The sequence below is a fragment of the Sabethes cyaneus genome, chromosome 2 (genome assembly GCF_943734655.1).
Source record: "Sabethes cyaneus chromosome 2, idSabCyanKW18_F2, whole genome shotgun sequence".
In the NCBI taxonomy this organism is placed as follows: Eukaryota; Metazoa; Arthropoda; class Insecta; order Diptera; family Culicidae; genus Sabethes; species Sabethes cyaneus.
Genome location: NC_071354.1, coordinates 37,799,367 through 37,811,878, shown reverse-complemented (window position 1 = coordinate 37,811,878; position 12,512 = coordinate 37,799,367). Strand labels below are relative to the sequence as shown.

General features: G+C 42.2%; 1 protein-coding gene across 1 annotated transcript; it reads right to left on the bottom strand.

The window, feature by feature from the left end:
* Nucleotides 1-9,687: 9,687 nt before the first annotated feature.
* Nucleotides 9,688-9,984, bottom strand: LOC128735300 (60S ribosomal protein L6-like). Its single transcript, XM_053829790.1, has one exon. The coding sequence runs from the start codon at nucleotides 9,982-9,984 to the stop codon at nucleotides 9,688-9,690; it is 297 nt and encodes a 98-aa protein (XP_053685765.1).
* Between the last annotated feature and the right edge of the window lie 2,528 nt (nucleotides 9,985-12,512).

Genomic DNA, 12,512 nt, shown 5'->3' with positions numbered 1-12,512 from the left:
ACCGTCTCGTCCTGAATGATCTAGTGTTACTATAGATAGTTTTTGTGGTTTTGTATTGACTAATGTTTTATGGAAGAGTCTCGAATTTCTCGAGTTCGATTAGTTTTTGAGTTTCGCAAAAGTTTCTGTTTTATTTGTATGAGAGTCCATATCCCCCTACCACAGGGGTGAGAAGTCTCTAACTATCGTAAAATAAATTCAAGACTCCAAAATCTCCCACATGCCAAATTTGGTTCCATTTGCTTGATTAGTTCTCAAGTTATAAGGAAATTTGAATTTCATTTGTATGGGAGCTCCCCTCTTAAAAGGGAGATGGGCCGTAACTCGCTTTCTAAAGAAGAGAGGGGTCTCAATTCACCATAGAAAAAAATCTTGCGTCCAAAACCATGACCTTACATGTCAAATTTGGTTCCATTTGCTTGATTAGTTCTCGAATTATGAGGAAATTTGATTTTCATTTGTATAGGAGCCCCCCCCCCTCTTCAAGTGGGGAAATCCATAGAAAATATACCATAGAAAATATTTTTGCCTACAAACACTCTAGAACTAATCAATCAAATGGAACCAAATTTATCATGTGGGTGATAAATTTGGTTCCATTTGCTTGATTAGTTCTAGAGTTATGAGGAAATTTGTATTTCGTTTGTATGAGAGCCCCCCCTCTTAAAAAGGTAAGGGGTCCTAATTTATCATAGAAAAAATGGTTGCCTCCAAAAACACCCACATGCCAAATATGGTTCCATTTGCTTGATTAGTTCTCGAATTATGAGGAAATTTGTATTTCATTTGTGTAGAAGCACCCCCTCTTAAAGTTGGGAGGGATTCTAATTCACCATAGAAAATATGTTTGCCTCCAGAAACCTCCACATGCCAAATTTGGTTCTATTTGCTTGATTAGTTCTCGAGTTATGAGGAAATTTGAATTTCATTTGTATTCCTATATTATATTCCTCCTAAAGTGGGTAGGGGTCCCAATTCATCATAGAAAAAATTTTTGTCTCCAAAAACACCCACGTGCCAAATTTTGTTCCATTTGCTTGATTAGTTCTCGAGTTATGAGGAAATTTGTATTTCGTTTGTATAGGAGCTCCCCCTCTTAAAGTGGGGAGGGGTCCTTATTCACCATAGAAAATATTCTTGCCCTCGAAAACTTTCACATGCCAAAGTTTGTTCCATTTGCTTGATTAGTTCTCGAGTTATGAGGAAATTTGTATTTCATGTGTATAGGATCCCCCCTCCCAAAACGGGGAGGGGTCCTAATTCATCATAGAAAAAAATTTTGTCTCCAAAAACACCCACACGCCAAATTTGGTTCCATTTGCTTAATTACTTCTCGAGTAATGAGGAAAATTGTGTTTCTTTGGTACAGGAGCCTCCCCTCTTAAAGTGGGGAGGGGTCCTAATTTACTATAGAAAATATTCTTGCCCTCGAAAACCTTCACATGCCAAATTTGGTTCCATTTGCTTGATTAGTTCTCCAGTTATGCGGAAATTTGTATGGAAGCCCCCCCTTTTAAAGAGGAGAGGAATTATAATTCCCATTATAAAGAGGGGAGGGGTCTCAATTTACCATAGAATAAATTCTTGTCACCGAAAACACCCACATGCCAAATTTTGTTCTATTTGCTTGATTAGTTGTCGAGTTATGCAGAAATTTGTGTTTCATTTGTATGGGAGCCCCCCCTCTTAGTGGGGGGAGGGGTTTCTAACCATCACTAAAACCTTTCCTAGCCCCAAAAAACCTCTACATGCATACTTTCATCCCGATTGGTTCAGTAGTTTTCGATTCTATAAGGAACATACGGACAGACAGACAGACAGACAGACAGAAATCCTTCTTTATAGGTATAGATAGCCAATGAAGGTGTGATCCGGCGAGCGGGCATCGAAACGAGAGGAACGATCTTCAGCAAGAGTAGCCAACTCCTAGCCTTCGCAGACGACCTCGACATCGTTGCTAGAAACCTTGGGACGGCGGGGGCAATCTGCGCGAGACTAAAAATGGATAAGGCTACAAATCAATGCGTCGAAAACCAAATCTATGGTAGGAAGAGGCTCCAGAGAAAGCAACGTTTGCCTCCCACGGACAGTGACTATTGATGGTGACGAACTGGAAGTGGTCGATAAGTTCGTATATTTGGGATCTCTGGTCACCGTCGACAATAATACGAGTAAGGAGACCCAACGACGCATTCAAGCTGGAAATCGAGCCTACTTTTCCCTTCGCAAGATGCTTCGATTTGGGAGCATACGCCGCCGCGCAAAGCTGACGATGTACAAAACGCTAATCAGATCGGTAGTTCTTTACGGATTTGCCGTATTTAAACGAAAGGGGTTGCGGACTATTTTTGGCGGAGTACAAACGGATAGTGGGAAGTGGCGGAGGCGTATGAAGCATGAGCTACAGGCACAGCTTGGAGAGATGCCCATCGTACACCTGGCGAAAGTTGGGAGATTACGAGAGGGCGGCCAAGTCGCAAGGGTGCCGGACGACTGTGTAGTGAAATCAGTTCTCTTCAAGAACCCCACCAGCACCAGAAATAGAGGGGCTCAACGTGCTAGATGGCTCGACCAGGTTGAAGCCGACATGCGTGTGTCGAGATGCGCAACGAATTGGCGACGAGTAGCCCAGGACCGAGTACAATGCAGAGGAATTCTTGATACGGCAAGAGCCACTACGGCTCTCGGCTCCTAAAGTAAGTATATTTAGGATTCAACTGACCAATACAACTCCGCCTGTTTCGGCCTTTCGTTTTTCGGTAACCACCATCGATCGGACGCTGTAGCAAAATATCAACGATAACTGTTTCGTTGTCATCAAGATTTTCCAGTACCAGTTCGTTAACACCGATAGTTCCCCAGTGGGTAGAAGTTCTACTAGATGAATCAAACGACTGCCTGCAGTCGAAGCATACTAAGTAGCCCACATCAGGACATAGTTTGGTACGCAAACAATCTAAAAGTCGGTCTCGATGCCGTTTTCCAGTAATCCATCTCAAAGTACAGCAGCTAAATTGAAAAAGCCTCCAGGTATAACCAGCTCTTGGCTTCCTGCAATATCTTCTGTTCAAGTCACATTATTGGTATCGAACGAAAAGGTTACACCACACTCCTGTCAACAAGTTTGTTACAGTTGAGATAAATTTAGGCAAATAATGCACAAACACGTTAGTTATATTTTAGAGTACATAGTCAGTACGTTAATACTGACGCATCGATAAGATAGTCATTAAGTAAACCGCTTGAAAAAACAACTCGTACTCGACATTATCTAGCTATACAAACGTCAAAGCTGTCACTCCGTTCTACAAATACCAAGAAGAGAAGCAGTAGCAGAAGCGAGCCAGCAGAATTGCTGAAGTAGCGTATGGTATCGCAAGTCCGCAGCGAAAGCTGCTAATTTTCCCCGTTCCTCAGCCATCATCAAAGGCAATACGTGTGGTGCAGACGAATTCTCCTTCATTTCGGAGAAAGCAAACCGAAAAAACCTCCAACGCTGAGATTCGTAAACCGACCCGTGAGGAGATTACGGGTAACTTCACGTTTGTACATCGATAACGGGAGCGGAAAATCGATATAGTGTGAGTAGCAAATAGCAATACCTGACGGTATGATCATCTTTTAACCTCCGATCGATATGCAGCAGCGAGATATATACAAAGATCAACCGTGCGGACGCTACGTCATAGACCTCCCCTCGAACTTGAATATTGAAGTCGTCGCCATTCAAGCTAGAATAAAAGGAAAAGACCTTTGTATCGCTTCAATATACTTCCCTCCATCGGTGTGGATTGAGCAGAAGCAACTTTCTGATATTGCAGAATTGCTACCCGCATCTTTGCTAATTTTGGGAGATTTTAATTCCCATTGCACTCAAGAGGGTCGCTATATGACGATAACCGATCCTTCCTAAATAATAATCTGATTGACGACTAGCAAGTGGAAGGTAATCAATGATCCCCACGGTAGTGATCATCTACCAATCCTTATATACTAATGGCTACCCGTCCGCGAAACCAATCAATGTTACTTATGACCTGACACGGAATATCGGTTGGAAACGCTACGCGACCGTAATCTCAGAAAACATCGAATCGCGCGAAGAACTTCCTCCGGAGGAAGAATACGACTTTATCGCTGGCTTGATCGTCGACGCCGCGACTCAAGCTCAGACGAAGCCGATACCCAGCAAAACGTTCAATAGGCGGTCTCCCACCATTTGGTGGTACAAAGAGTGCTCGGAACTTTACGCGAAAAAGTTCTTGGCGTATAAGGCCTTTCGTAAACACGGTTCAATGGATCTATTCAGGAAGTACGAAGTACTTGAGAGACAGATGAAGAGCTTGATGAAAGCGAAAAAGCGAGGATATTGGCGCCGGTTCGTTAACGGATTGTCGAGAGAAACAGCGATGAGCATTCTTGGGGCACCGCTCGACGCATGCGGAGCCGTAACGTAGCAAACGAAAATGCGAAGTACTCTAACCGATTGATTCTCGATTTTGCCAAGAAGGTCTGCCCTGACTCTGTCCCGACCCAGAGATCTTTTCGTGACGCGCCCCTTCGACCGCAAGTGAACCTCCGTTTACAATGGTAGAATGTTCTATAGCTCTCCTCTCTTGCAAAAATACTGCTCCAGGGTTAGACAGAATCAAATTCAACTTGTTGAAGAATTTGTCAAAAGACGCTTGTTGAACCTGTTCAATAAGTTTCTCTAGTTGAATATTGATCCGCAGGACTGGAGGCAGGTGAAAGTCATCGCCATTCAGAAACCCGGGAAACCAGCCACCGATCATAATTGTTATAGGCCGATTGCGATGCTCTCCTGCATCCGAAAATGAATGGAAAAAATAATCATTCTTCGCTTAGATAAATAGGTCGAAGAGAATGGCTTTCTGTATCCCGGATTAACTGTGATCGCAGGAGATCCCCAAAATTTTTTTCAACAGATTTAAAAATGTTAGTAGTCTGAACCGGTCGCTGCGAGATGCTCAGTGCAGAATCGCCACGGTCCGGGGAATTTTAGTGCAAATTAGTTCCTACCAGCAGCAGCTCCGATCCGTTCAGAGCGGAATATAAACAGTGAGAAAGGTGTGTTAAACGGCACGGAATGCCAGCAGCGGTATAGTGGAAAGAAAATTTACACCATTGTAACGAAGTTCAGCTCAACACATCAGATGTACGGGTCGCTTGTCGAAAATGGACCGGAACTGTTCACTGTGCGATTACAAGTAGCAGAAATATCTCTTAATGATCTCTTTCGCTGAAATATTTCTCCCCCAAACCAACTTTAGAAACAGCCTGCACCGCCCGTTCTTCAGAAGACCAAGCGTCCCGCTAGTCCATCGTTTCTGCCAGCTACAGGACACGCTGGACCTTAGCACGCATACCACCGACGATGGTGCGGTCAGTAGCAACAGTGACAAGAGCGATCAATTCCTGGACAGCAACGGTGACATTAGTGAACCGGAGGAGAAACTCGAAAATCAACTTTATACGAACTATATCCAGGGAGAACAACCAAGCAAACAGGACGTCGACGTACTAGCAAGTGATCGAAAAGCGACCGATTGACTAGAAATAGTTTCCCTGTGTTTATGAGTGGCGGATGGCGATTCTGAAACTGCCGGCTGTGGAACCGTGAGGTGAGCAAAAAACAAAACGCTTCCGTTGTAGGTTACCATTGTTGACACTAATCAAATCTGTTTTCCATCCATTTCAGTTTATCAATCAAATCGAACCGTCTGCGTTGGCGTGCAGCAAGCAGCAAGTCGTCACAAGGACTGTAAAATACTCCCCTCGCAGTGGGCGAATTGTGCGATGTATCGATAACGGTGGCGGATAACGCTCTGGTCGATTCCGCTTCTCCACCGACCACACCGGTTAGTTAAAAAAAAATGCCTCGCTTCGGATCAAGAGTAAGTACGCTGGTAGTAGCTGCGACAAACGGCAACGATAGCAACGACAGTTTCAGCTCGCTGGATGGCCAAGTGCACTACGGACGATTTATAATTGGTATCAATCTGGGATTCTGTTTGGTGTCATATATTGATTATTAAAACTTCAATACGGTAGCTGCAGTGAGCAAGTTTAATGAGCTTTTTCGCAAAAGCCCGGACTGTGCTTAAATTGCGTGATGCATGTGCCGCTTTTCTCAACGGAACGGAACGGCTACCGAACGGAAGTCATCAGAACAGATCGGCTATAAGATCAAAGTAAGACGATTACGGATACGTTTTTACTGTGGAAAAGAATAAGATTAAACACCTGTCACCGACTTTCTTGGAACAACCGCCGCTATCGTGTACTTTTTGGATGGTTTTCAAGTATGTTATTAAATTGTAATCGTATGTTTGCATAATCTTCAAGTTATTTCTTTTGTAGGAACTAAGCAATGATAAACTCCTTACGATTCAGTTGGTAATGTTAATCGAACATGAATATGGCTATCACAAGTAATTTAAATTGTTCGTCACAGCCATTGCGATTGGAGTTTGAATTGTTAATTTACTGCACGCGTCTCTTTTCCCGTGTCATGTCGAAAAGGTCGCTATAATTCAGAAATTCTACCAAATTTATTAGGTAATAACAGCAACAGTAATCAAATCAAGGACATTAGTAAAAATCCGCTGCGATCGTTAAACCAACATTCTAAACTGCTCATCAGTCGATCCCATCAGAGCGACCTCCAGTACAAGCTACTGCTGTTATGTGTCTCAACACATTCCATTCAAGTTTGCCCTTTTCGAAAATTTCTAATGTTCTCCAAACATCTATATCCCGAACGTTAGACTGCGAAGTAATACTATTTATCAAAAACGATTGGCAAACACAGTACCGAACGACGGCAGCAGGAAATAATTACTATCGTACCAGCTATCGTTCCGGACCCGCAAGAAAGCAAAGCGCAATGTTTATAACTCCAGTCGAAATGGATATAGTTAGCTTTGGCATCCCGGACATTTCACGATTGTTTTGCATTCAATTGCAGAACTGGTCTAGCCCACGATAAACTTATAAATTGTGATCAAAACGGTAGTTTTTATTCGGTATCGCGTATCAGCACAAAGGTCCGGATAACTTTAGTCCGATATCCGAGTGCAGTACCAGTACCAGTCCGTACCAGCAGCAGCTACTAATCCGTTCATAGCAGAATATGAACTGATAGGTATGTTAAATGGTACGGCATGTCAGCAGCAGGAAATTTACTATTGTTACATTGTTCAGCTCAACACATCAAGTGTACATGTCGCTTGTCGAAAATTGAACGGAGCTGTTCACCGTGCAACTACAAGCAGCAGAAGAACCACTCAAACAGCCTGCAACGCCCGTTTTTCAGAAGACCAAACCTCCTTCTAGTCCGTCGTTCTTCTCCCAGCTGTAGGACACGCAGGATCTTAGCACGCATTCCGCCGACGATGGTGCGACCAGTAACGAAAGAGACCAAGACTATCAATTTCTGGACAGCAGCGTTGACATCAGTATACCGGAGAAGGAACTTAAAGATCAACTTTACACGAACTACATCGAGGAAGAACAAGTAAGCAAACAGGACGTCGACGTACTACGAGTGATCGAAAAGCGACCGAATGACCAGGAATAGTTTCTCTGTGTTTACGAGTGGCGAAGGGCGATGCTTAGGCTGCCGGCCGAACTGCGACAGAGGTGAGCACGAAACAAAACCCTACCGTTGCTACGCTCAAATCAAATCAAATCAAACCGTCTGCGTTTTCGTGAAAGCAGTACGTCGTCACAGGGACTGGACAATACTCCCCTCGCCGCTGACGATTTGAGTAGTGTATCAGTAACGGCGGTAGCTGACACTCTGGTCGGTTCCGCTTCTCCATCGACTACCGTGTAAGCACCATTTGAAAACAGTGCCTAATTCTGAACAGTTGCAAATTTTTCATAAATAATGACAAAACTCTGGCTATTTAAACCATTTTATTAAATATGAAATCATCAGATGTAGTGAATAAATTGTTTAAATAGCTAGAATTTTGTCACTATTTATGAAAAATTTGCAACTGTTCCGAATTAGGCACTGTTTTGAATATGGTGCTTGCACGGTACTCTGGTCAGTTAGAAAAAATGCTTCGCGATCAAGGTTCATTTTTGACTTGAAACTATGATGCTGCTCCCGGTGGAAATACACGTTTTTGCCGTGTTCGAGTGGAAGGGGCTACGGACGATATTTGGTGGTATGCCAACTGAAAGCGAAGAATAACGGAGGCGTATGAATCATGAACTACAGGCATTGCTTAGAGAGATTTCTGTCGTACATCCAGCGAAAGTCGATAGGCTATGGCAGGTAGAACGAAACAAGCCCATTGATGTGCCACGGCACCAGGAACAGAGGGACCCAACATACAAGATGGCTCGACCATGTCGAAAGCGACTTGCGACTTCTAGGACGCCGAAGAAAGCGGCGACGAGTGACCCAAAATCGAGTTGAATGGAAACGACTATTTGATTAGCTACCCTGGCTCTCTGATGCTGATGACGACGACAGCAGGACATATTGAATGGATTGTTTGCTAAATCGGATCAGTATTTATTTAGAGGCAATTTAATACAAAATTACATAAATTTTTCAGTTACATCAGCTTACTTCAACAATAATTCGTATACCTATAGAGAATATTTTGAAGAGTTCCAATAACTCACAGTAGCGTTTCAATATTCTACTGACACGATAAAGAAATTAATCAATGCGGGACAATTTCCGGGACACATGGTAATCCGGAACAAACCTTCCAAATCCGGTACAGTCCCGCAAAATCCAACACGTCTGGTCAGTATAATTTCAAGTCCAATTTAATGTCTAAATTCAAGTCCCAGCTGGCCAGGTTAAAACGAGCCCGATCGGAATGCAAAATCGAGGCGACAGATGGAAATGTGGCACATGTGCACTGCTGTACTAGCACTAGCCTGTGAACACAGGCTGTCCGTCCGGAAAGGGAAATAAGAAGGGCATCCCTTTTGTTCCACGGACCATTAATGAGCGACCGTAGATTTTATTGCATAAGTTCACATGAGTAGGCAAATGAAACAATCCGACGCTATTCCGTTATGCAACTCACTTCACGAATGAAATTTTTTTCACTTCACTCTACGTGGAATCGGGAATAGTTCAAACAAAGTGACGGAGTGTGGAAGTGAAATTTATTTCACCGTGAAGTGAGGTTGGTAATAAGCACCCCCGTGTACATGACCCTGATATATATATTTGTGAAAAATATCGATGCAAATATTTAAAACGATCCGCTCTAATTCTCAGACTGCCCGCCCCACATAATGATGAAGTCATGTACTGGAGATATGATCCGAAAACACGGAGTACAACAATGACTACATACGAAACCGTTGCAACAGGATCACCGAAAAGAGAAATAAATGAATAAATTAAAAACCCTAAACCTATTACTCTTTGTCCATCCAATGTTGAGCTTGTGAACCCTGCTAACACCAGTAAATCGGGCGTAACGATCACACCTGCGAACAAAATATCTTAAATAGTGCCGAGTATGTTAATACTGTAAAAAATGAAACACGGCTCCTTTAAGTTTCCGCATACGAGCCTAATCAAATAAACGAACTGAAAAAAATAAATGAAATAACTTATACCTATTCAACTTACCACTGGCTAAGCCGTCATCCAAACCCGCAGTTTTTTTTAGATATCTCATTTCAGGTGTTCTTTTTCTTGACCACCCGACGGAAGTAGCTATTGATGATGTGGTTCGGCAGCTTGATGTTCTTTACATTCGATCGGGTTTTGGTGGCAATTAGTTCTGCGGAATAAACCTTCAGCAGGACAATACGCTTGCCCTTATGACGACCAGCCAATAGGATCAAAACCAAACCCCTGTTCAACGTCTTCCGGATGTTACGCTTATAATTGCTGAAGCACAACTTGCGTTCGCTACCGACAACTTTTTTTAACTTCTTATCACGCACTATCCTTAGGCACTTCAGAGCGAACATTTTCTTACTTCGCACCTTTTTTCCGTTAGTAAAACGATTAACAACATTGACCAGCAATGCGTTGTTAAATTTCCGAATTTTTTCACTTTTTTAACCACTTATGGTGATGCCACTGCGACCTTTTCCTTAATAGTGGCTAGTGGCCATCCCGAAAAAGGAGAAAATAAGTGAAACGCACTCAAAGAACACAAAAAACTAACTTTTTTCACATCAAAACAAATCGCGTGCGCGTCTTGAACTTGACCGGCCGACTGACAGTTGACAAGCACCGAGAAGAAACAACAAAGTAAATTTCATAAGGTAATATTATAAATTCATCGAATTTGCTGAAGTGGTGCCAGTATGTTTTTTATATTGATATGAGTAATAGTTACCTTAATGTGTACGTACAAAAAGTAACAGTACATGATTCAATAATCTTATTGTTCTGTTAAGAATTCCATACGTACCTTATGAAATTGAAAATTATTGATTTTTCAAACGTTCATAAGGCAAATCTTATGAATTTTGTCAGGTTATTTTTCTGAGTGTATAGTTCGTTTTTCCAGCGAGCTGCCCATCAAGCTGCAGCAATAAGAGCTGCAGTTATCGTGATTATTTGCCCTATTATTGTCAATTGCAAGGAAAATTGTAACATCCAAAGTGCGATATCGCTCATAAAAGTGCTATTTTGCATTAAATCGTTTCGGTATCTTCGGCGCACTTTTTCGTTATCTTCCAAGCAATAAGTGCGCCGAAGAGACCGAAACGATTTAAGCTAAAATAGCACTTTTATGGGCGATTGCGCACTTTGGATGGTACAATTTTCTTGCAATTGACAATAAACAAAATATTTTTCAGAAATATATGGCAATCTGGCTCGCATTTCCCGCAGCTTTTCCAGTAATCTGTCCAATTGAAGATAGAATTAACAAAAGGGCGAGTGTCGCAAGCGTAAACAAACCGAGTGAGGGTTGATTTTCCTATGCTGGTTCAGCAAAAAGTTAGAGTGACTATATACAGAGTGGCGACAAGTCATCCAAATGTATGCAATGCGGCTTTTCCAAGGTTTTTCTTTCTCTTTCCTGCATACGCGTTGGATAGGTCGTCTGCTCGATTGGAATGACACTGACACTAGGGGCGTCTCACTAGAATTATATTAAATATATTCACTGCAAATACTGCAATCACTGCAAATATCGCTTTGCATCCATTTGCAGTGAATGCAAATTTTGCAAGACCATCTGTCAAAAACTTCTCTGATGATGTTGTTGTTCTTCGCGTTTGTGTTGTTTTTCTGTCCCGTTCGTAGCTGGTTTATTTCGCCAGAGTAAATATTTTATTTTGTATATTCAGTGGAAGCATGCAGTATAGAGCATTCTTCAATGAAAGTACATACTTTGACAACCTGCAGTTTGATAAATTTATCGGTGGCTCGCCGTTGCGCTTTTACATTCCATGATAAGGTGAACCGGCTGTCGTACAAAATACCGGCAACGGAGGAGTTTGTTGGTCGCGTTCCGGACCACGTCACGAGCAGGAACCACTTCGCAAGACCGTTCTCGAAACCTAAGTGAATACGGTAAGGCGGTAAGTGTAATTATATGAAATAGCTTAACGTAGTCATTGCCATTGCTGTTCGTCGTTTTAGCATTCAAAGCGAAATATCGATGCTGGATCACTGAGGGAGGGTGTTTGGTGTCACTTGGAAATTCTCCGCAGTGATTACGAGGACGTAAAAAATACCGGAACAGCTGAATCATGGTGCGTGCCATCATCGGTTGCATCGTTGTTGACCAGTTAGACAGAAGCTCAGCAGTCGCAATCCTTTCGGCCCAGCAACCGCAATAGCATATACATTATTAAGGGAACACGAAGATCCCTCAAAATCTTTCAGTAATGTTGTTAAACATCATCTTTTCTCGTGGGATTTTTAGAGAAAATAGCTAAACAAAAATCAAAGTTTCAAATTTATTTTATTGTCAGATTTTTTATTTATATATTTATTTTTTATTTGAATGTCAATATATTTCATTATTATAGTTAGAAATTTTTTTCTTCTTACAGTTGCTCATTTTGAGACAAATCATAAAAATATTAATCAACGGCTTAGTTCTAAGTCTCATCTAACCAGGTTAGATAGAACTTCATTATCTTTCGCATTATGACCGGTTACATTATCAGAATAAAAGTCAACAGGATAGCAACGTAGCTCCGGTATATCGTAAGCCAGCGAGGGAATCTTCAAGAAGTTACGAGTTGAGCAATCAGGTGCTTGCCACTATCGGTTGAATGCTTATCATCGATGGAAACAAAATTGTTTCCGGTACTACTCCGGTACGGTACTACAACGTACTGAGCTCCTGTTTCGACATCCACTTCGGTGGAATCTTCGTTCCGAAATCATCCACGCAATTGTCGGTAAACGGGGCGCAATTCTCATAATCAACTCTAATACGATCGTTCATCACATCGTCTTTGTAAGCACGAACCAAAGTTTCCGACCACTGTTTTTATCGCTATAACCTCGGGTCAGTAAATTACACGCC

What these genes read in the sequence shown, in the direction of transcription:
- LOC128735300 (XM_053829790.1), bottom strand. Translation starts at nt 9,984, where the DNA reads ATGTTCGCTCTGAAGTGCCTAAGGATAGTGCGTGATAAGAAGTTAAAA.